This window comes from Drosophila yakuba, chromosome 3R (genome assembly GCF_016746365.2).
Source record: "Drosophila yakuba strain Tai18E2 chromosome 3R, Prin_Dyak_Tai18E2_2.1, whole genome shotgun sequence".
Lineage (NCBI taxonomy): Eukaryota > Metazoa > Arthropoda > Insecta > Diptera > Drosophilidae > Drosophila > Drosophila yakuba.
In genome coordinates, this window is record NC_052530.2 from 3,732,707 (window position 1) to 3,757,616 (window position 24,910).

The window sequence follows — 24,910 nt, forward strand, 5'->3', positions numbered from 1 at the left end:
TTGAAAAAAAGTTATAGGCCATCCAGCGGTGGCATCTTCGCTCTTTTTCTCCTAACGCGGCCACTTCCGCTTCCGGTGCCCTTGCTGCCTTGCTGCTTCCTTTTTGGTGCCCGTAATTGAATAAAGTGCGCATAAATTGCATCTGATTTCATTGCAGCGAAAACAATGGGTGTGGTGATTGGAAGGGAATGCAGAAGGGAATTTGAATTTTTATTAAACGAGCTGGGATCGCTCACTTTTTCTAGACTTTCTTATTAGCAACGCCTTGAGCAGGATCATGAGTTGAACATTTAATGGTTTTTTAGAAATCTATAAATTTCCATTCTACAAAACATTCACATTCAAATTTGTGTAAATTGTAGGTCAGAAATCTGAATGGGAGACTTTTTTTACACAGGAAAATCGCAATGTACCCATTTATTTCATGGCTTCTTGAAGCACAAAAGCATCACTATAAGTGCAATCAGGCGTTAAATATCCTTTGAGCCTATAACTTACTCTACTCAATGCCAGTACGGCATCCCCATCCAACCGGCCTCAGTCCCAAGCACCCCAATGCCCATATCCCCATTGTGTCATTTTTTCCGCATTCATTACCAAAAGTCTTTTTACAAACTGAGTTTTGTGTGTCCGATGGCCTTGGCTTTATTTGTTAAGACTCTGCTATTCCCCTTTGCAACTCCGGATCCCAGATTAGCCCCAATAAGAGAGTAAGTAAAAAGAGGATACGGGTTAAGAGGGTCATTACGACAACCGCGCCATGTGAAATCCAAATAAGTCTCGCGTGTGCGTTATGAGCTTTGGATTAGAGTTATGGTCCTCTTAAGATACTTAGAAGAGTGGGTATTAGGGATGTCGTGATATTAAAAAAATATCGTATCGATGATATTTTTTTTATCAAAACAAAATGATGATAATATTTAAAATATCACAAAAAAATATCGATATATATGATATTTCTGATATTTTTTTTTTTCAAATAAAATTTTATTTCCCCTCAATAAAAATATAAAAGTTTCTTATTAACTTAATTTTCATATTTAATTTCATATTTTCATTTAATCTTAATATATCCTAACTTAAATTAATGTATTTCTAATAAATTCTCAGTGAAATTTTGAGCTTCTGAAATTTGAACATACGCACACATACATACACCTTATGACATACCTTCTTTTTCTCACATTTTACGAAAACATCTTTATGTTTATTTTTAAGGTGCGAGGACATGTTTGAAGTGTTTCCACAGGTTTTTATTATTCTTTCGAACAATTTGCATTTTGCAGTCCCGTTTTTTATATTTCTATATAATTTGATTTGATATTTATTTTATCACGTGCTCGTATGGTTGGTATCGCGTCGAAATCAAAGTGAGCAAAGAGAAAATATCAAAAAATATCCAAAAAAAATATTGCAATACCGATATTTGGACAAATAAAATATCACGATATAAATATATCATTTTCAGAAAAAATATCGATATATTGATATTTTGATATATTATCAACAACCCTAGTGGGTACGAGTATTAACAAATTAAAGCGGAAGTTAAAGCTCGTTTGGAATTTATAGAAAAAAAGAGAGAATGTTATAGTCGAGTTCCCCGACTATCCAATACCCGTTACTCAGCAAGTGGAAGTGCGAAGGAGAAATTTCAACTCTGACAGTTTTTGGCGGTTTCTGGGCGATAGAGTGGCTGGGTTCTTTTTGGAAATTCCATGTCTTCGAAACTGGACTTGGGGAAAAAAAAATAGTTTTCAATGTTATTAAATGAATTTATTTATTTTAAACGGGGTAAATATCAGTTATGAAGAGTATATGTTGTTCAACAAAATCTGATAAAACCTTAAAAAAATGTAGAATCTTTTTGTAGCCTATAGTAAATTTGCAACAATTGTTTGTTGTACAAAATTTAATTACTTCCATTTATATTAAAATAATGTTTTTAGCTGTCCCGATCTAATGCCTTCTTTAATTGCATTTCCCTAAGCTCAGTCCTACGCCTCGATGGACACACAGCTTATACAACCATTACCAAGCACTCGCGTGCAGTTTATTTCCCAGTAATTTTTATGATTACATGGGGAAACGTAAAATCCAAAGCATACATTTAAGCGCTTACAATTTTAATAAGCTAAAAATGTCCATGAAAAATATGTGGCTGCTTTTGTGGGTTTTACCGGCCAAAGGACCTCATGCAAAAGCTCGGAGCGCATATTTAAAATGTTTGCTTGGCATAGAGAACAGAAAAGCGAAAATTGTGTACAGTGCAAAGGAAACTGGAAAAATTATAGCTCGGTTTCTAATTCTCAAGGCTTTTATGGAGTAAAACCATTTTCATTTTTAATTAAATTTCCTAATAATATAGTTCTAAATACTTAATGCTATATATATTTTACTTTCATAATAAACTGACTTGGCTCTTTCATGCTTATTTACAGCAATTTTTCTACCATGACTTTCCCAGAACACATCAGACGACAACGCATCGAAAGATTTACAAAAACTGTTTGGTCTGCGACACCTGCATACGTGAGCTGATGGTACTGGACGTTCCTCCCCAGGTGAGTTAGCTCCTGCCACCTGGAAGCCCCAAATCTGCCATAATTCCATCCCCGCCACACCCTTGCCATAATATCCAACTTTCCATTATTCAGTTAAAAGTTTCTGTCTGTCACAGCGTGTTGAGGAATTTTCTAAAAATATGTACAAACTAGTTTTATGCAATTTTCCGGTAAATTTCATGCTGCTGATATATAAGAAAATACTCCCCTTGGCCATAATAAATTGCTAATCTAAATTGCCCCAGAGACACACACCAGTTGCAATCTTCCGCCTTTCCTCGTCTAGTGGAAATATTAACCCGAGGATAATTTAAGTCCTCCCACGATGTTTTCGTGGTACTGGCACCTTCAGCACTTTCGTTACTTTTATAAAGCTTCTGTGAGATTTCGTAGATGGAAAGAGACATATCGAAAAAGATGTGATAAGTGATATGATGCTAAGGAAGTCGTGACATTAGCTGTTACGTAAAAATATTGTGTATTATATGAACTTTTTGGTAAAATTAGCTCTAAAAAACAATATTACCAAATTATGGCTGGCCATAAAGACCAATCTATGTCAATATTTATATCAGATTATCTGGCAACTCCAGTTTCCATGTAAAATGCCCAAAGGTTGCCCCATATCTCTATCTATACTTGCAACTTTCTTTCAATTGGTTCCATGAGTTGGCTAAGGACTTTGGCAATTAGGGATTAGCTTTGCCGTGCCACAAATCGCAAACTGACAACGAAAATGGGTAAAATGACTTTACACCAATGCCGAGCACTGTCTTACATATCACTAGCAGGACATCCCCGTCCCACCAGTTTTTGTCTTTCTGTTTGCCTCGTTTAACTCTTATAAAATATTTATGGAACACACTCTAAACAAGGCCAGTTGCTGTTTGACCTTCCGCCGGGCATTCTGGGATCTGCAAAGCACGAGCTGACAAGTAAAAATAGGATTTATTTGGAATTACTAAAGAGTTTCGTACCCTCGGAAACCAGAGAAAGCATACAAAGATCAGTTATCAAGCACGTAAATTTTTAAATATGATTCTGCAATTGCGAAGAAACCCAATGTTGAATATCAGGGTAATCTTTTACCTAGCATTTTATATTATTCAGGTTATTACCTATACTTAAATGTACTTAACGCCTGTGGAATGGAACTATACATTTGATACCGATCGAGTTAATAGTGCCCGTTCTTTGCATATGTACCTACATCAGTTTAAGCATCACTTCTCTTTATTCCACGGATGAATACATTTGGGGCAGTCGTTGATCTAGGAAATTGTGAACTGGGCCAAGTGTGTGCTGGGCTGACAAAGTCGCCAAAAGATATGGGTTGGGGAGGATTCTGTGGAACGCCATGGATACTCATCCCCTTGAATTACCCCAGATTCGCGAATAAAGGGGACGAAACGGTAAGCGGAGCAAAAGAGTTGACAAGCAAACGTCGGGCAGCCAGCCAACCGCATCTATTGTCATATTAACTACGTGCCGAGCGACCCCTTTTCGACAGTTCGCCAGTTCGCCAGCGCCGCCCATACCGCCTCTCGATGCTTTTCAACTTATTCATGTCCATTTTGGCGTGAATTTGTTTTCGAGCAGAGCTTTTTTTGCACCCTTTTGTTGTTCATCCATTGTTGTTGTTGTTCATCCATTGTGCTGACCAAATGGCTGACTGCTGTCTAAAAGCGGACCAACAGGGTTTGTGCTGACCAGGATTGGGGTAGGATCGAGGAGAAGCCCGCAGGTGGGGAGACTTCACTTCGCCGTAGCCTGTTTATTGTGCAGCATTTTTCATCGTCAAGCGCACTGCCTGGTAGTCATAACTCAAAGTCCACCTTAATGGTTCCAATTGTACAAACAGGATTTTCGCTCATATTCACCAGCTCCAGGGGAGAACAGGTGTTTTTGTGGGTCTGTGTGGCTGTGCGAAGTAGAGACCATTTGGTTGGCCATTGTTTCCTTTGCTTCTTAAAGCCACTTGAAATGACAATCTAAAGAAGAGGGTTATCAAACAAGCCCATGGGGATTAGTAGGCACAAACCTCACAGAAAATAAATCACCTTTAACAAATTATAGTTCATGATATTATAGTTAATATCGAGTCCATGACATAATGGGACTGTAGTGAACTTATTAGGAAAAGTTGGTCGTTATATCGTTATTTTTCTATTTCCAACTAAAGAGTCCCAAGAAGTACATAGAAACAAGAGAAAATGATATAGTCAAGTTACCCGACACAGGTAGTGAATTGCGAACAAGAATTTTTAACAATTTCTGGAATATTGGCAGAAGTTGGAAAAAAAATAGTAAAATTAAAAATTTGTTTGTGGGCGTTGGAGTGGGGCGAAAATATTGGCGAAAAACATTTTTGACAAATCAAAAGAAATTTACAACACAGTTAGAGTGGGTGGGCAGCATTTGGAAACAAACCTGCGCTGCGTCTATGCCACTAGAAGCTGCATGCTAAATCTCAACATTCTAGCTTTTATAGTTCCTGGGATCGAGACGTTCATACGGACAGACAGACAACGGGCGGACAGACGGACATGACCACTTCGACTCGGCTTTTGATCCTAATCAATAATATATATACCTTATGTGGTCGGAAACGCTTTCTTCTGCCTTTTACATAAAAGGTCGATAACAATCCTCAGAAAAAACAAAACAACTTAAAGAACTTGGCTGGAAAAGAAAAAAAAATCCAATCATACATCATACATATACGTGTGTGTATACATCATGTATGGATTACTCGAGGAGTCCTGGGAACTCCGTAGGAATTCCTTAGGGAATCCTTAGAGACTGGTACTGAAGGGTACATACATATATGTACATATGTACTTTATAAAATCTCACACACTTTTGAAAAAACTTCACAGGTTTAATGAAGAGAAGTAGCCCATGCCTAAATTGCTAAAGAGAGGTTATAAAAGGCATAAATGTGTTACTTTGTTCATGTCTACATTCCAGTGAAATCTATTAAACTACCTTTTCGTCATAAAGTTAAAGTACAGTCACTATGGTCGTGACTGTACTTTAACAAAGATCTGTGAAAACATCGGTGTCACTATTAACCCCTACTCTCGTTTGTTCAGTTATTACAATAATACATAGCTGACACATTTAACATATCTCTTATGCGATTGTACGATATGCTTAATTTAAAGGTATAAAATCGGTTGCAAGTCTCGACTATTAAGTTATCGAACCCATACCTAGGTAGTCCTCTACTGAACCACAGAATACCTAACTAAAAATAATCGATCGATAACAGTAAGGCAATCAGGTCGCCAGCCAGACGGGAGCTCAGCTTATTAGCTTGGTATCCACCAAGTCCCTCATGTGTCCCATCCATCGTGAATCGGATCCAAGAGGGCAACCGTACGGCAATTACAGACGTCGAGAATGGAGCTGCTCGCATTTCAAGCCAGCTAGCAACGCACCCTGTTAATTAACAAAGCTACAATTATCACAATAGACCGAAGAAGCGGAGAAAGCGTAAATTAAATTAAATTTAATCAAAAACGTAAATCTAGCTATGTAAGTTACTGTCCGACGCGAGTGGCGTCGACTGTCTGCCAACCGGAGTGACACAGCACCCGTGCCCAGAAGGTCGCGAAGGGGATGAACCTAGAAGCTGAGAGCTAGAAAGCTGACAAGCCAAAGAACCAGACGCAAAGGCGCCAAGGAATGCGAACCCCAAAGCCGTCCATCCGTGCATGCGGTCGAAAATCGGAATATGGAATCTATGGGGTGGCATTGGAGGTGTCACTGATGTGCCTTAAAAATAAGCTAGACCGTGTGTGTTGACTGTATTCATGTATTTTGATGCACATGGCAGAACTTTTTAAATTCGAGCCCAATGAGGATTTATCAAACAGATAGAAATTTACAAGACTAATTAAAATTTGAAAAATGAAAAAAAAATATTTTTGAAAAGTGTGGGCGTGAAAGGCTTGTGCTGCTTGTGGGCGTTATAGTGGGCGTGTCAAAAAGTTTTTTTGGAAAATCGATAGAAATTTACAAGACTTATTAAAATATAAAAACGTTTTCAAAAGTGTGTTCGTAACAGTATTGGTCGTTTTGTATGCGTGGCTAGATGAAACAATAAACTTGCGCTGCGTCTGTCTCTAGAATCTGTATGCTTAATTTACAACACAGTGTAGCTAGGCAGTCAGCACTAGATTTTTGTGATTGTTCTTCCGAAAAGTCTCGCCTCGTGTTCTTGTCTAGGCCGCTTTTGACTTTTTTTGTGAAAAACGATGAGACGTAAATTTAATTATAACGTTTACTTACTGTCTTTCCACCTACCAAATCCTGGTCATTAGTGCCCTGAGTGGAAAATGTGGCCACCTGCCTGCGGTGGAACATTGTCTGCTGATTTGCGAATCGACGCTTCCGGGCTCTTAAGGATCAGGCGTATGCCAGGTAGTAGCCAAATAAAAAAAACGTTTTTTTTTAAATTATGTTTCTGTGCACCTAAACATGTGGAAAGTATATTAAGTTTATAATGGAATACTCAATAATAGATGCATATACGTATACATTGCGTATTACGTATATTTTTTAATCAGAAAAGCTAACATATAACTCGATTTAAAAAATTGTACGAATCAAAGGGTCCGAGTTATAATACATTGAACCCAATCACCTCAATCCTTAAGTGCAATTCTATAGTTAACGACTAATAACCAACATCGCTGTTGACCAGGCATCACATTTTAATGCACTAATTGGACAACAATTATTTACTGGCACGCAGGAAAGTATCAACTGCTGTCCATTAACGTGAAGTGTAACCTCTTTAGCTTTGCGCCATTGCAGACCAGAATTCGGTTTTTTAGCATAAAGTCAAAAATGTTGTTACATGGTTCAACCTTGACACATTTCACTGTAATTGCATAAATATTTTGTGAAACAAAGTCTAGGCCAGAGCGACCACGCTCACGATTGTCGTCCCTGCAAACTGTTTGATAGTGGATTAAAAACAAGAGAGAACACTATAGTCGAGTTCCCCGACTATCTGATACCCGCTACTCACCTAGTGTAAGTGCGAAGGACAGTTTTTGGCGGTTTGTGGGCGTTAGAGTGGGCGTGGCCAAAAGATTTTTGGCAAATAGATAGAAATTTACAAGACTAAGACAAAAATGAAAAAATATCAAAACATTTTTCAAAAGTGTGGGCGTGGCAGCTTTGGGCGGTTTGTGGGCGTTTGAGTGGGCGTGGCAAAAAGTTTTTTTGCAAATCGATAGAAATTTACAAGACCAATACAAAAATTAAAAAATATTAAAACATTTTTCAAAAGTGTGGGCGTGGCAGTTTTGGGCGGTTTGTGGGCGTTAGAGTGGGCGTGGCAGCATGATTCGACAAACTTGCGCTGCGTCTATGTCCCTGGAGTCTGCATTCCTAATCTCAACTTTCTAGCTTTCGTAGTTTCTGAGATCTCGACGTTCATACGGACAGACAGACGGACCGACAGACGGACATGGCCAAATCGACTCGGCTATTGATCCTGATCAAGAATATATATACTTTATATGGTCGGAAACGCTTCCTTCTGCCTGTTACATACTTTTCAACGAATCTAGTATACCCTTTTACTCTACGAGTAACGGGTATAATAAAGACTGTTCCAAGCATCGTTCTACGGTTAGCTAAGAAGGGTAAGTTAATTAACATTAATCTACTTGAATAGGGAGGTAATCTAAGGTTTGCATCCCAATTAAGGCGCCGTAAGGCAAAAAGTAAAAAGTTCTTTTGAACTGATTCGATGCGGTCCGAGTAAACTTTATATTGTGGACTCCAAACAGGTGATCCATACTCGAATAAGGTTTTGGTCATGTAAGGATCATCAAATTCCTTTGACCACCGTTTTATAAAACCAAGCACACCTCTGGCCTTATTGACAATAGACGAAATATGGTCTGAAAATTTAAGTTTAGGGTCCAGAAGTGTAAGTTGCGTGCATTTAGTTGGCACGATAAATAGTCATAACTTTACACTTAGAGCCATTTAAGTTTAATACGTTATCACGGCACCAGGTTTGAAAGCGATCTAGATCGGATTGTAAGTCCAAATGGCGAGAAAAGTCCTTATATTGCAAGCATAATTTTACATCATCAGCGTACATTAGTACACGCGAATGATTTATTATTAAGGGAAGGTCGTTAATAAATAAGGTAAAAAGGAGCGGACCTAGGTGGCTCCCTTGTGGGACGCCGGATGTGACTCGGAGAATACAAGAAAGAGAATTTTTAAAGAGGACCCGTTGCGTCCTGCCATTCAGATAACTTAGAATCCAATTTAGGAGATCAACAGGGAAACCTAATAAATCAAGTTTTTGTATTAAAAGTGGATGATTAACAGAGTCGAATGCTTTACTAAAATCCGTATAAATGACATCTGTTTCAAGATTATTTTTGAACCCCTGTATTACGAAGGAGGTTAGCTCCAGAAGGTTAGTAGTTGTTGATCTGCGTTTCATGAACCCAAGCTGACATGGTGATATAATTGACCTACAAAGGTGCTGCAAATGAGGAGTGATAACGTTTTTAAAAAGCTTAGGGATAGCAGACAATTTGGAGATTCCTCTGTAATTGCTTGCGTCCGATTTTCTACCTTTTTTATGGAGAGGGATCACAAAGGACTCCTTCCATATTTGGGGGAACTGTGTAGATTCCAGAGATAAGTTAAACAGTTTTAGTAGAGGCTTGCACAAGGCTTCCGCACAGAATCTAAGGACACAGCCAGGAATTCCGTCGGGACCTGGCGAATAGACAGGCTCAACTCGCTGAAGATCATAAAGCAGTGAGCTCTCGTTTAAAGTGGGACAGAATATTAAATTTGACTTTGATACCGCGTAAGAGTAAGGCCGTTCAGAATGAGGTAACGTAGAATATGTGGTTTGAAAAAACTTGGCAAATAGATCGGCTATTGCCTGATCCGATGTTACCGAAGTATTTTCAAAAAATAGCGAGGAAGGGTAACTGGTTGTTTTGCGCTTAGTGTTAACGAAATAATAAAACTGTTTGGGATCCTGTGCGAACTGGAACTTACAACGGTTTAAATAATTCTTATAACACTGAGCGTTAAGCACGGTAAAATTTAACCGAGCTCTTACATATTTAGAAAATATAGAGTGAGAACCGGTATATTTAAATTTTTATGGTCGAAAACGCTCTCTTCTGCCTGTTGCATACTTTTCAACGAATCTAGTATACCCTTTTACTCTACGAGTAACGGGTATAATAAATATACATTAATTCCTGTTATATTGAATTATTTATTTATTTAAAATTTTTTGTTCTTCTTCATTTCATTCAATATTAAAACAAGAGAGAACGCTATAGTCGAGTTCCCCGACTATCTGATACCCGTTACTCAGCTGGTGGAAGTGCAAAGGAGAAATTTACATACTGACAGTTTTTGGCGGTTTGTGAGTGTTATTCATTGTTGTGGCTATTCTTTAGTGCATACCAGGAAGAATTAACGCGTTTAGCACAACAGAAAGCAATTTAATATTTTGGCGCATATCAGCTGATCGCTAGCTCACTTTTAAAAGCTGTCAAAAATCTTCGGTGGCGCTTTTAATGTAATTAATTTATTTATTATTATTTATTTATTAACTTTTAGATTAGGATATGAAAACAACGCTATATTAACATGGAAAAATCGACTTTATACCAACAAAATCGAACCGCTTTGTGCTTTGTCCTCTCATATTCATATTGAATAAATTTGAAAGGGAAGATTGCTAAAGCTCCAAGTGTAAATAATAAATAAATAAGTTCTAAAAATAATAAGCGACAAAAAATGTGTGTTCAGTGCACTTTGCCCCAGCGAATTTTTTTGGAGTGCAACCAAAGTGGATGAATTAATGGCTGAACTTTGTCAAATTTTGAAACTGAATTTTCTAAAACTTCTTGTACTAAGTACTATAAAGAGTGAATTTAATGAGGTATCTAAACATTACTGTAACATAATAAAGGTTCCATTAGGCCCCCGACTGATTGAATGCAATCAAACCCAAAACCAACAAACTGCTTTTGTCCTGCTGGAAAACAGCAAATAATACCCTGTAGTCGGTAGATTGGCATTTCGAAATAAGGTACAGCATCCATCCATTTCCATCCATATTCATGCCATATTTCTGCCAGTTGTGAGCCCGATGAAACCTATAAACCTTTGTCCCAATTCCATATTTTTTTTTTACACGCGTGCAAAAATAATGCGAAACGGAAACACAACTCAACCGTGTGGACACATGTGACTGTTTGTTTGTTTATCCGTTTGCTTGCGGAAATATGCTGTAAAAAAACAAACACCCGCCTAATTGGCACGGCAATCGTAATCGCCATCCGCCAGAAGCGATTTCCGGCTGACAACTTCGCTGAGTGGAACAACGGACATCCGCTGGGGCTGCGAACGGTGCACGCCTATGTCTTGGTCTACGACATGGGCAACTTGGAGACCTTTCAAGTGAGACCCACACTTCGATATACCTTATCGACATCCCTTACGATCCCACACTTGTTCCCATTCCAGTACTGCCGCTCGATGAGAGATCAGATCTTGGACAGTTTCAGTCATCGTGATTTTAGCATAATTGTGGTCGGCAATAAATTTGACAATGTGACTGTGGCGCAGGCCAACTCGCAGGTGAGTGGAATTGAGGTTATTTCTCTACTCGGCAGCCATCAAATCACTTAAATTCATCGAACTTCTTTAGGACATACATATAAATACAAGTATAAATAGGTACTACGTTAGAAAGATGGTAGGTCTGGTAATCGCTTTACTTTAATATAAACCAGAAAGTATACAGGTATACTTCCGTAGTACAGGTTAAAAGTAACATAATAATTTTATAAATATATTATTTTGAAATTGATTACTTTTAAAAGATATCAAACCTGAGAGTTTTCCAAGTCGAAACCAATTAACATTTTGTGGGCGTTAGAGTGGGCGTGGCAAAAAAAATTTGGCATATCGATAGAAATTTATAAGACAAATACAAAACTAGAACAAGATGATGAACGCTATACAGTCGAGTTCCCCGACTATCTGATACCGTTACTCAGTAGGTATGTCGGGTAGGGTTTTGGACGGTTTGTGGACGTTAGAGTGGGCGTGGCAACGTGCGTCAACAAACTAGCGCTTCGTCTTTGTCTCTGGAGTCTTTTCTAGCATTTCTAGGAGGCATTTCTAGCTTTTATTCTTCCTAAGATCTCGACGTTCATACGGGCAGACAGACGGACAGACAGACATAACCAGATCGAATCCGCTTTTTATCCTGATAAAGTATATATATACTTTATGTGGTCGAACCTTCTGCATGTTACTTACTTTTCAACAACTCTAGTATACCCTTTTACTCTACGAGTAAAGGATATTAAAATATTGATACGTCCCAAGATAGACAATTTGTTTCATCGTCAAAGTCGATTTCCCGTAAAGGACGAAGGAATCGGCTATTTACGGTTGGGAGCTATTGGTTTTCTACAGACTTTCACTCAATATCGAATCCTTTCCATTATCGCACACCCACATATCCTTTCGATGGACTGGCAGGAGCTCAAGGATATTTCCACTCTGGTGCGCAAACATTGGCGTTGCGGCTACATCGAGTGCTCGGCGCAGTGAGTAATCAATAACCTCTTTGCCATCAGAAATGTGGGCTAACCGGGGCTTCTCTTCTTCGGGGTCTTCCGCAGATATAACTACAAAATCGGAGACGTTTTCCGTGAGCTGATGGGCTGCACCAGCGCGGGAGGAGGAGGCGGCGCCGGCGGAGGCATGGCCGGGGTCGGTGGCCTGGTTGGCACTGAGTACTCACAATCAACTAGGAATAAAGGACGCTGTACAATACTGTAGCAAAAGTTGCATAAGTTTTATAAGCAAACGCGCTGATCTGGCGCATTAGATCCAAGTTAATTCGTTGCGAGCTACCGCAGCTGGGACACGGTGGCGTATACGCAATCTACAGGGAGGAAGCACAAAGACGAAACTGTTGCCCGTTGCCAACGCTTGCTGATGCATATTTTACCATATATTTTTAGTGTCCACACTCCGCACAGCTTCTGCTTTGTTTGCTATTATTACAACATTTTTGTGGCTGTTTCCATGAGGACACGGTTGGCCAGCACCCAAATCCCGATCCTGGCGACAGCTTTTGTGACTCCGCATTTGCAATTCAATGCCGTTAGGTTGCAGGAAGTGCAGTGGTCATGAATATGCAGCGATATCCGCAAAGTGCACCCACAATTGCCTGCAAAATTTTATTCCTTTGCGTTTCCTATTATCGTTGGCGGTATTATTTCTGTCGTGGATCGTAAGTAGGTAATTAATCCCACCATAATTTACAATACGTTTCATGAAAAACGAATAACCTTGTTATAAAATGAACTAAAGACGTATAGGAACTAAAGTAGTTGACCTAAGCTATACACATATACTTAAACATATATGTATACATTAACGTTGTGATCATTTCAAGAATTAGTTCTTAAGGCACACCGACCCAGAACGTCTACTTATGTCAAGTAAAATCAAGTATTCGAAACGGGATAACCAGAAATATTTAGCTATAGGACTACATACGAGTAAGAGCAATTTAATAAAAAGCCCTAAGTGATTGAAAAGCGATTGAAGGCGGTAAAATCAAACAGTTATAATCATCCCATAAAAAACCTTAACAGGCCTTCTCTATAATCCATAAATATAATTTGCGCACAAGAGCAATTGGACGTCCTTCGAAAAGTACTTGAAATTATTTACAATTATAATTTGTCTATGTTTCGACATCGAGGAACCGTGATCCAGAAGCCAGAAGCAAAGACTTCATAGAACAACACCTTAGAGTAAAGTAAGATTACAACTCGATTGAAGCGCACAAAAACCGAGGATTCTGATACCATCGCATTCTCGAAGCTGTCACACCCCAGATTAATGATCGAAAGCAACATTTGGGTAGAGTAGTATCAATATGGCCGATCTATTAGAAAGGTATTGAGACACCCTACCGTACTATCCACAGTCAAGTTAGTTAGGTTCTGTGCTGATCTACGAAACACGTACATACAATTCTGATCTCTTTCTTTACCTCAAGAAAACAAATTACTCAAAAGAAAAGCAATCAAGGCTGACTTTGTACATAGGGATTTCAATGAAAGAACTTGGCGAAAAGCTATGGAAACCGACTTTTACAGCAATATAAGTAAGCTCTAACTGATGCAAGGTATTTAAGTGGGCGCACTGCCAAGATTGGTTACACTCTTAGTTGAGTGCTCGGCTTATATTCTAGGAATAGCTGAGGTAACAAGTATCTTAAAACAATTTTACGGCATTACTATACTTCAAGGTTAAGCAATGGAAAGTTAATAATAATACAAGGGGACTAGCCCATTATTGTTATATACACTATTATTATACATTTGGCGGCATTAAGTTGGAGGGGGTAAGATTTCAAAGATGCTTCGTTTTAGGATGTCATTAGGAAAATTTGTAATGTGCTTATTTTATGTATTAACAACGTACAAAATAAGGTACACATAACCAGTTGTCTACTCCTCCTACATAAATAATGTGTCTTGCGTCAAATATAAATTATATCTCGTTTAATGAGAAATAAAATTTCCTTTGTAATATTTTTTATATTTAAATTTTTGTATATTTTTTGTGGCACTTGAAAGTCAAAATGTCAAATATCTTAAATATTTTAATTTTTTTTTAATATAAAATTTTACTTTTTTACAACATGGATGATTCTGGTGCAAGGATGTTCACCGACTTCAGAAATAATACAAAAGCGCGGTCATCCTTGTAAAAACTTTGCTGCTGGAGTTTGCTTAAACTGCTGTAGCTTTGTTAATTTTACACAATATTCTTGAAAAATAAATAAAATTAAAAAACATTACCATCTCCGTAATAAAGGATGAGGTGTCTAATGATATAAGCAGCCTAAAAACCGGGAATTTTCATACTGTACCCATTACCGAACTGAAACCAACTTGAGAAATGTGTTTATGATATGCCTCTATCCAAACTGAAACCCCATTCCAAACTTGCATTACTCTTCGCATGTAAGCAACAAAAAGTCCGAAGTAGACATACTTATATAAGATACCTATATATACACATATTTAAATGTAACGATAATTGTACTAGTTTGGTTCAGGTTTTACTTTGATTTCCAACTTTACGGATTCGTCAAAATGGCTGTTAATTTTTGAGAAATAAAATGCTAACGCAAAACAGTTGAGAGTTAAAAAATGGTTAAGCAAGGACAATTGTTGAATTATTTACATTCAAGCAACGCGAAGCCCGCGACAATTTAAAAACAGGAGAATGTAGTGTAGCAAATATAATAAAATATATACTACGAATCAAATGCTTCAACTGCTTGTTGTTTGTTCATACCATTCAAACGTAAATAAATTTAAGTGAAGCCGCTAGGTTTAGATAAATATTACCAACGGCGTAAGGCGGTCATGATCTCTATTATTTTTTTTATAATAAAAGGCATGACGCTAATGCAAGTAGACAAACATTGTTAATTGGACAGAGTAGCAAGAGAAACGCACCGAACAAAATGTTAAGCAATCGTTTATAAAATGCCGCCGGAAACGGAAGCTGACAAGTTGTACTTAGTGTAGAACGCACAACGATGGCGTATGTTCGACGACAACCGTTAGCAAAGTAGATAATGTTTTTGGAAAATGCGCTCCGGCGCTGATAATAAAAGAAGTGATATATAAAAAATAAAATCGCTGACAATTGTATTACTTGGGCAGGGGACACATCTTATCATTGCGATCAATACAGAGATCTGAAACTTTAGTTTGTAAAAGCACTAAGTCAAAGCACTAGACATCATGCCCATGGAAAGTTTCCTGTTTTTTGCTAGTTAGTTTGTCCGCGTTAGAGTGAGCTCGGCAAAAACATTTTTGGCAAGTCGAAAGAAAAATCAAAAAAGAAAAAACTAAGAAAAATTTGAAAAAATATCAAAACGTATTTTAAAACTGTGGGCGTGGCAGTTTTGGGCGGTTTGTGGCCGTTAACGTAAGGGTTGCAACATGAGACAACAAGCTTGCGCTGAGTCTATGTCTCTGGAGTCTGCATGCTTAATCTCAACGTCCTAGCTTTAATAGTTCCTGATTGAGGCGTTTAAACGGACAAACGGACACACGGACATGGCCAGTTCGTCTCGACTATTAATCCGTCGGAAACGCTTCCTTCTTCCTGTTACATACTTTTCAACGAATCTACTATAGCTTTTTTCGTTACGAATAACAAGTACGAATACGATTAATTGGTGGATCTTTACTAATTTTATTTATGCAAGATATTTCAGCGTAATTTTATTACCCTTTCATTGCTGTATACAGCGATTACATTAAGAAAAGCCAAGAATTAGTCCCAACCATTATCTCATTTTGGCAATTAGAAAACAATTTCATTTCTTATTTAGACATTTTTATTTTTCTCTTATCAAACTACGACTAAAAACAAACTCTCGCATTGGTTGGGCGGCTACAAGGGTAGAAACAAACTAACACAAACAATTTAGTATCGTAGGTCATCAACTTAGGCTAACGACTGTTTAGGAGTACATCTTTAGTGTATAATTCCTAGGGTTAAGTCTTAAAAACAAAAGGACATTTTGTTGGTAATTTGCGACGCGCAAGAGTAAAGGTAGACGTAATACAAAACTTATTGAATCTAGAGTTGCCCGTTAATGAATCTTCGACTTTTACGGGTCGAGGTCACCAAATAAGGAATAGCCAGATGAGGAATAAGCGAAGGCGTTTAGGGATGATTTACACGCGAAATGCTAGTGATTGAGTTTGGCGTTGACAAACTGTATATCAGAGCTCATGATCTATGTGGTCTGGTCTATCATTGATATGGCTCGCTGGAGTTGCTGAAGGTGCGGCTGCGACTTAGGCGCCTTGCCCGCTCCGCCAGTTCCGCCTGCTCGCTGCGTCCTTCCGAAAGAAGATGAGGTAGCTGAAGGATGTTGCGCAGCTGGCTTTTCAGCTGCTTGGTCTGCGGGCGTTGCTCTGGTGTGGCGGATAGCATTTGTTGGAGTAAGTTGTACTGCTCCGGGTGATTGACAGCGAAATCCTTGGGATATTGGCCGTCCCGAAGACTGCGCAGCGTCTTGATTCGCTCCATTTCAGTGCTGAAGTACACGTGTAACTCGAAGAAAATCAGTCCCAATGAATAGATGTCCACCTTGTAGTCGTAGTGCTGGCCCAAAAGCTGCTCCGGCGACATGTATAAGTGGGTGCCCACCTGCTGGGTGTGGCGGGCACATGAAGGCAGGCCATTCTGATCCCCACACTTAGCAACTAGGTTGGGAATATCGGCCATGTCAGTGACGAGCCCGAAGTCTCCAATCTTTATCTGCCCATCTTGCGAAAAGAATATATTGCTTGGTTTCAGGTCCCGATGAATCAGTCCCTTTAAATGTACATAGTCAACGGCATCAACAATCTGATGAAAAATGTCAGCAATGTGGGCAGCCCTAGCTTCCGAACGGTTGTCCCTGAGCCAGTCGCGTAGACTCTCCTTACGGCATAGCTGCATTTGGATGTAGAGATACACCTTGCTGGGCTTAACCACCGTTCCGTTTAGAATCGTTGCACTGGAGGGCGTCGGATGGCTTCCGTTCTGGTTGTTATTGTGTTTCTGGGCCAGTGCCAAGGTAAGGGGCTTCCTTCTAGCTTTATTATCGTCATTCGCATCATCACTTCCACTGCTCTTGGGGCGCACAGATTCAATTTGAAACGAGTTGGAGACCAGTTGGTGCTGTGAGTAGTTTATGTTCTTTAGGTCAAACGAGGCCGAATGGATGTCAATGGACACGGAGCTGCGATGGCATCTCTCATGGTCGCCCTCCTTGTCGTCCTCTTCATCGTCATCATCGGTATCATCCTTTTGTTCTGCCCGTAAAGCGGCTGACTGGGACTCGCTGCGGAATTCAATGAGCGAGTCCTCTTCCTCATCTTCGTCATACTCCTCTTTTATATTCCTGAGTGATGATTCGCTGGGTAAATGAAAGTCATGACTGCAAGCCGTGCTATTGGCTGCATCCGAAACCCAAGACAAGAGCTGTTGGTGGCGTTTCTCCTGTAACTGCTCCGCCAATGAAGGCATAGTACTATCGTCCGGGGTCTCTATCTGGATAGAGGTGGACAGCTCGTGGGCGAGCAGCTTGCGATCCTCTTCTTCCTGCCAACCGGTCGGCGGAGTCTCGGTCCAAGACTGGAAGGTTAACAATAACGAGTTTTATAATTAGATATTATTTAAAAACTAAATTTCAACTTTTAACTTAATATAAAGACTTACATGGAAGTATCGCACGATGTTGTGGTGCTCACAACTGGCCAAAGTTCGGGCCTCCCGAAGGACCCGCTGTCTTGAAGCTTCCTTATTGGGTAGCGTTATGCGCTTAATCGCGTACCGGTTCTCATCCAGCTTGTTCTTAGCCTCGAATACCACTCCAAAACCTCCGCGACCAAGGCATTGCATCAACTCGAAGTCGGACTGAAAGCGGGAAGTGTAATGCTCGCCTGAATGAGTTGTAGACTCCGAAATTGTGCGCTGATTTCTATGTCCAGGTGGGAAGCTAAAACGATTTCCAGGTCGGTGCATCGGAGCCACGGGACCAAGTAAAGCCTGTGTGGATGCTTCGGTGGCCTCGATGGCCGTCTGAACGGGCACATGGCGTTCAATAACCAGATACTCCCGCTCCACGCGTTGGTTTCGTTGTCCCATAAAAATATTAAGGATTACAGCCGAAGTAAATGCTATGACCACGATTTCTTTCCACCAGAACCACAACGACAATATCACAACCTTTACAGGTGCATCGATGTCGTCCAAACTAAAGCCCAAATCGTCATTTATGCTATAGTTGCCATTGGGTTCCTTTCCTTTAGATGTAGGATTGGTAGGCGATTTTGGAGGTGTGATTGCTGGGCGTTCAATTGGAGTATTCTGCGTACCGCACTCTTGCGGGTCCTCCAGTTCGCCAGTGGTGTAGAAGTAAAAACCATTGCCATTAACAAACTCCGATGCATTTAATACGGACTGCGCTGCTACAGCGAAGTTTTGATCATCATATGGCATTAGTTCTCCTTCTTGTGCATCAGTTCCCTCAGCAATCATTTCAGGGTTCTCCTGATCTTTCCGGAAGATGACCAGCGAGTTGCTAGTGGCGGCTATCGGCTTCCAGGGAATCTTGGGCATCAGACTGGTGTCTCCTGTAAGCTGCTGATAGACCTTTGTTTGGTCCATAATCTCCTGGCGTAGACGGATTGACTCCTGAATATATAACTGCTTATCGTACATACCCAAGTAGATGGATGGCGGGCTGTGTGGCGCATTGGGCAACTCATTGTCGTTTTGGTCCTGGTCCCAAATCCACTGGGCCGAGCTAAACAAATCAATAGTGTTCAATTCGTCGGCGGCATTCGTGTTCCATGCACTGACAATTGGGTGATCGAACTAAAAAGAAGACAGAAAGAATTAGCTATTAATTTAATATTAAAGGCATTACCATTTACCTTGTACTTCCACAGCATAGTCTGTGGCTCACTTTTGCTAAAGGCGCAGATTATTCCCTCGGGCACTAACACCTTGATATCCACATCCAAAACTCCTAGCTCCAGCTCATCGCGCGGACGTAGTTGGCACTCAGAAGGTCTCACCAGATCCAACTCATGCTGACCTACGCTAAAGTTCCAACGCTCCATTCCGGTCCGGGATTCCACGGCCCGAACCGTCTGCGTCTGGCGGCGAATGACTATAACGTCGTCAAGAAGGGGATCATGGCGCACTATGTAGCCGGCCTTGTCCTTTAACTGTTCCCTGTCCTCCAGCTGATCCTCGTCATCAGGCTCCCTAATGGTGTCGTCGATTGCAAGTCCTTCCTCCGTAGAGTTTACACATCCGTTTAGAGAACATTCATACAACAGCTGGCCAGTGCGAACGGAAACGCCGTAGGATCGTGTCTCCTTGCCTCCGGATATCACCAGATCGTCGCTGAATTTGGCACTCGAGCTGAGTAGGTGCTCCGCCGTAATTGGAATGGGATCGATAGAGTCGCCATCGAACTTGTAGATGCCGCCACTCAAAGACGGAATCATGCGTACGAACTGCCCATTGTTGGTCAGCTCCAATCGATGGATGCTGGACGAGATTAGAGGCCCTGGTCCGGTGGGCACACTCCAGCGCAGTTTCCCGGACTTGGCAATGTCCAGAGCGCTTAGTCGTCCATCAAGTGTGGAAATGTATAGGAGTCTGTGGATAAAATAAATACCAAAACAATTACAAGTTTGACTTCTTCCATATCCTTTTTCAGGGGTGGTGGTGGTGGTGTTTCTCCCCGGGCCCGTATTCCCTGTCGCCGGGCCTGAGTGTGTCTGTATTGAATTTTGTAACTTGTAGGATTTAGAGTGGTCGTGGCCAACATGTTTTCGGCACATTGAATAATGGCGAAAAAGTAATGAAGATAATAGTCAATTGTCATGGACGAATTCCAATGATTGTTTGGGACTCGAATCATTTTAAAATTTTTGTTTAAATATATAAAATAAATATATACATATATAATATGAATATAGATTTAAAAAAAAAAACCTAACACAGCATACATTAACATTAAAAATGTTAGGCCTTTTTTTGTTTGTACACTTAAGTACACTGAAAATTCTTTATTTTATGTAATAAAGTATTTTTTTATAATGTAAGTATCCTGGATAACCGGCATAAAATATTTAAATTCAGAACATTAAATCCTAATACAGTAGAATCCGGTTATAGCGACTTTGAAGGGACCGACGATTTTACGTCGTTATACCCGGAAGATGCACTAACAGAAAGGTGGAAAAAAATATTTTTTTTGTTTATTTTATGGCTGCCATTTTCGTAATATGTTTTAACATAAAATAAATGAACAACTTTATCACTAGGTGCATGGGGAAAAAATAAAGTCATCCAGGAAAAGGGTCACACTGGCAAGGTTAATTGACAACGGAGAAAGGGAGAAGGGTGGTAAACTTGCCAAGAAGAAAAACTTAAGAAACAACAAGTGCCAGTTTCCCCCTTCATTTCCCCTATCACCATCTCTGCCTTGCCCACCGAAAAGGGCGAATAGAGCAAACGGGAGGAAAATGGTGAAATTCGATGAAAACCTTATACAAAGCAATCGAAGAAACCAGTCCAGATTGGCATGCATGCCAAACAACATATCTATGCGTCTGCCTCAAACATAAATTGAGTTAAGATCTTGCAAATGACTCACCGCATGCTTGATAAGAGCGTCCACTGATTACTGTTTTTGTAGTTGGCCAAGGTGCAAACATGTGGGTTCATATTATCAGATCGCTTCCAATCTTCGAGTTGAACAGAAGCTTTCCAAATAGTCCCAGGATTAACTACTTAAAGTAAAAGGTCCAATCCAAATGGGAGCAAGTTTTCGGATCCGCCGAGAATTTCGAGCTGTATTTACTAGGCCCTTATCGTACCACTGTCCTCTTTGTCCCCGTTTTAGCTGATTTCTTCACTTTTCGAGAAGTTAAATCAAAGCTCAAAAATGTGTTTTTTTAATATTTGCCTAGGTGCTGGCTACTGGTTTTCCCACTTGCGCTGCGTTTTAGCGAATGTTCGAGAACATATAAACACAACACACATAACGCACTCTTCTTCTTCGATCCATCCGATACCACGGCATCTCTCTTTTGATACTTTGAATAGGGTACCTACCTTCTTCCAATGCGGCGCTCCACCTGATCTACGCAGTGCACAAGGCCAGGGGGGTGGGGGGATCCGGCAGTCTGTAGCTCCCAATCTGTAGTTGGGTGATCCGCTCGCACCTGGGCGGAATCAATGGCCACCAGGCCGGCCATGGTGAGCGCCACGATCTGCAGAACGCTCAGGTTCCGACGAAGATGCCTCACGATGCCATCCAGGTCGTGCTGCATGCCCATCGTGCGCGCATATAACGTAATCCTGGTCGATAGCGATCGCACGCGGAGAAGGGTGCGGAAATGCAAGTCTCTAATTGGCGGTGACGTGTTGACCTCACTTCAGGGGGTCGGTTGGTGGAACAGCGGCGGCAGTGGCTCCCGGCAAAATCGGCGCACATCTCCGCATCACTCTTCGTAGTTCCTGTAGCAATCTATAGCAAATTCGCTATATAATTCCACTAAAACTGGAAAGTTTGTGTTTTTGTTCCGATTGGGCCGCAAAACGCGCAGTGCGACCGAATTTGGAGTACGGTTAAATAACAGTGATTATACCGCATTTTAGTATATTTCGTGATAACGTAAAAATACCAAGAAAATACAGCTTTCTCAGGCGGGTACAGTAAGCACTAGGTGGGAATAGTTTTGCCAAACTATTACGATTAAAAATGTTTCCAATTATTAATTTGAAATACGTATCCGGTCCTTGTTTTTACAGGCATAAGCACAATTAAACAATAATGATTAAAATATTTTAAATTATAGTATTATTTTCATAATAATATAATATATAAAAAACTTAAAAATAAATTTTTTACGGAAAACACTTTCTGACACGATAAGTGCTGTAACATTCCATAGAGCTTTAATTTGAATATCATCTACTTCCTACAAAAATGTTGGTGTTGTAATATAGAAACGATTAGAAACCAGATTATTCATCAAAAAAAATTTTAATTCCTACGATTATTCTAATATTTTATTGGGTGGACTGATCTAAAGGGACAAATCGTGTTTATTAAATTTTAATTAAATTTTGCGATGTTTTGAACTGCAAGGCTACGCATAAACCTGCATAAATCACCGCGAACATATTCCTCACAGTATTCGTTCACTGTGGCAGTATAAAAACTAGGTTTACAGTTTTCAAAATTATTTGAAACCGTATTTTCGACCATGTCATGTTTGAACTCATGAATCGGAATTAGCCAAGATCCTCAAAAAATAAAAATTTTCTGAATTCGTATGAGTATTTTGAACTATCAGCTACTTAAGATCCGATTTTAGGACGATGTGGTTGGTGCAGCCTATAGCAAATTTGTTGCAGTGTGGAGAGTTATGGCTGCTCACATCAATAGATTTTATAGCTAAACAGCCTACCGTCACCTTCATTTACACGTAATTTTACCTTAATGAAAAGCCAAGAGGGGGTTTAATTAAATTTAAAGTGTTTCATTTAATATAAAACGGATTTTTTTCCTCCTGCAGATCAGTAATTTAAGTCGGCTATTAACTTAAATCCTTGATGGGTACAGCATCTGTAAAAAGAATAAGGGCATGTTAATGTTACGTAATTGTTGGCTGGAGAAAAGTTAGAACTAACGATGCGAATGCGGTGACCCATGGCATGACCGGGCAGGTTCCTGTTGAAACGGGCACGCACAGCGCCGGTGTTTCCATGAATGCGAGTGACCTTGCCCCAGACAGCGCGGACGCGGGTCTTGCGCTCGGGATGCTGTGGGACGCACTTCTTGGTCTCGGCCTTGTAGACATAGACACAACGCTTTCCAACGTAAAAGGATCCGTGTTCCTTGCGGCGGGCGCCCTCAATCTGCAATGGAAAAAGTATCGGATAAATGTTGGTCAAACAATTATTACAAAAATTTTTTTACATTGTTGATTGACCGGCTGACTTAATTTACAGAACTGGAATACAGTCCTCTATTAATTGTACTTTGAAGAACTTAGTGAGGTGTGGACTCATCATATTGATGTAGAGACTTACCTTGAGGATGGCCTGGTTCTCGTGCTGGTTCCTCAGACCACGCTTGTAGCCGGTGAAGACGGCCTTGGCGAAGAGGCGTCCGTGGCGCTTGTACTTCTTGGCCGAAACTTTAGCCTCAGAGGCGGTGGGCTTCTCTGCCTTGGGGGCTTTGGCGGCCTTAGGAGTCTTCTGGGCCTTGGCGGCCTTGGGCAGAGCAGCGGATTTGGTTTGTGTGTCGGCCATGGCTTACCTGTGATGAGAAAAAATAATCGTTTAATCGTGGGCATTCATTATAGCTATTCATACGTTTTGGGTGTGGGGGTTTCGTTCAGTTCCATACTTTTGATTGATTGAACGAAAAGTACTTTAAACACTTGATATTGAGATGCATAGCTATTTTGGACAACGGTACCAGGCACTAAAAACATAATTTTATAGATAACAATGCTAGGAACACATTGAACGGAGTCTATTAAGGCTTCATAAAGTAGAAGCTTTGAGGAAGCGATCATATGAAAGAGGCGATTAAAGTTTGCGCCCAATCGTCCTGAGGCAACATTTACTACAACGCGGAACACTTTATGATTTGCCACAAAACATTATTGAAGTCTTGTTAAAAAATAAAGAAAAACAGAAGACACTACTGAACGCTGGTAGAAACACAACGCTGAACGCTAGGATTTTGCAAACTTCTAATGTGCCGTGTGTGAAGTACGAAAATTGCGGCAGCCAGCTGCCATCACGAATTTGGTAGTGCCTTTAGGATTGTCCTTTCATGGATTGGCGCAAAGAAACTATTTAGACACAAACAATCACATATCAACTACGCCAGCCGACTTTGGGCACGTGGGCTGGCGATTTCAGGTTATTCCACGACTTTTTACTGTTTTCCCGATTCTGAGTGTTCAATTTTGGTCTCTGCGGAAACCCACCTTGTTGTTCGATGAATGAATTAACACCGCTAAAAATGAAAACAGAATATTTTTAAAAGGAAATCCATCTAAAAAATTTATTTTACTTACTTCGCCGGAAACGAAAGCGAAAAGAAGGAAATAGTGTGGCTAAAGCCAGACGCCTCAAAAACGCGATATGTTAAAAGTAACAGAGTGCCGTTACCTAAAAGAGTGCTGTTAGAGCAAAATATAGGTAATTAGTGTTATTAAAAATAAGATATGTATAACATTCTTTAATGTTTTATACTCAAGAACGAACATATTGAAAAAATCTTGTTGAATAAATCATGTTATTTTCTTGGCAATGTACCCTAAGTAAAAAAGGATTTTTAGTCATTATGTATTCAATTTTTAATGTATGTAACTTACTAAACTGAAATATAAGTGTTTTCTTAGCGTTTACTTCGGTAAGGATTTTACCAACCTCATAACCATTTTTTAATGCCTTACATTTATTATAAAAACCAAAAAATTTGTCATTTATTTCTTTCATTATCCTTTAATTTAATTTTAAAATGATTTAGGTAAGAAATAAAATTATCTTTTAAAATAGGCTATTTATTGCGCTGAATGGCTAGCTTAGTCGTGGAGTAAAAGGGTATACTAGATTCGTTGAAAAGTTGACCCCATAAAGGTATGTACATACATATATTTTTA

General features: G+C 39.9%; 3 protein-coding genes across 5 annotated transcripts in view; 1 reads left to right on the top strand and 2 right to left on the bottom strand.

Annotated features, from left to right (window-relative positions):
- LOC6535407 (ras-like protein family member 10B) overlaps positions 1-15,328 on the top strand; it is a 40,215-nt gene extending 24,887 nt beyond the window's left edge. Inside the window, 5 exon segments of the mRNA XM_002096020.3 lie at positions 2,442-2,564; positions 10,929-11,042; positions 11,109-11,222; positions 12,135-12,202; positions 12,278-15,328. Coding sequence (XP_002096056.3) covers positions 2,442-2,564; positions 10,929-11,042; positions 11,109-11,222; positions 12,135-12,202; positions 12,278-12,437 — 579 coding nt within the window. The 3' untranslated portion in view covers positions 12,438-15,328.
- A 692-nt stretch (positions 15,329-16,020) lies between these two features.
- On the bottom strand, positions 16,021-21,845 carry LOC6535408 (eukaryotic translation initiation factor 2-alpha kinase). 2 transcript variants are annotated; one of them, XM_002096021.4, is made up of 4 exons: positions 21,336-21,845; positions 19,136-19,871; positions 17,916-19,076; positions 16,021-17,831 (listed from the first exon to the last, which is right to left on the bottom strand). In XM_002096021.4, exons 1-4 carry the CDS (start codon positions 21,557-21,559, stop codon positions 16,461-16,463), a joined length of 3,492 nt encoding a protein of 1,163 aa, XP_002096057.2. In that variant the 5' UTR covers positions 21,560-21,845; the 3' UTR covers positions 16,021-16,460. The 2 variants fall into 2 exon arrangements, with proteins under 2 accessions (XP_002096057.2, XP_039231544.1); XM_039375610.2 differs by lacking the exon at positions 21,336-21,845 and adding an exon at positions 20,875-21,196.
- Positions 21,846-22,752: 907 nt separating this feature from the next.
- On the bottom strand, positions 22,753-24,400 carry LOC6535409 (60S ribosomal protein L35a). Of its 2 annotated transcripts, XM_002096022.4 has the most exons (5): positions 24,323-24,400; positions 24,233-24,261; positions 23,322-23,550; positions 22,920-23,147; positions 22,753-22,854 (listed from the first exon to the last, which is right to left on the bottom strand). In XM_002096022.4, the coding sequence occupies exons 3-5, from the start codon at positions 23,541-23,543 to the stop codon at positions 22,831-22,833; spliced, it is 474 nt and encodes a 157-aa protein (XP_002096058.1). In that variant the 5' UTR covers positions 23,544-23,550; positions 24,233-24,261; positions 24,323-24,400; the 3' UTR covers positions 22,753-22,830. The 2 variants fall into 2 exon arrangements, with proteins under 2 accessions (XP_002096058.1, XP_039231549.1); XM_039375615.2 differs by lacking the exon at positions 24,233-24,261 and having other exon boundaries at positions 24,323-24,343.
- Between the last annotated feature and the right edge of the window lie 510 nt (positions 24,401-24,910).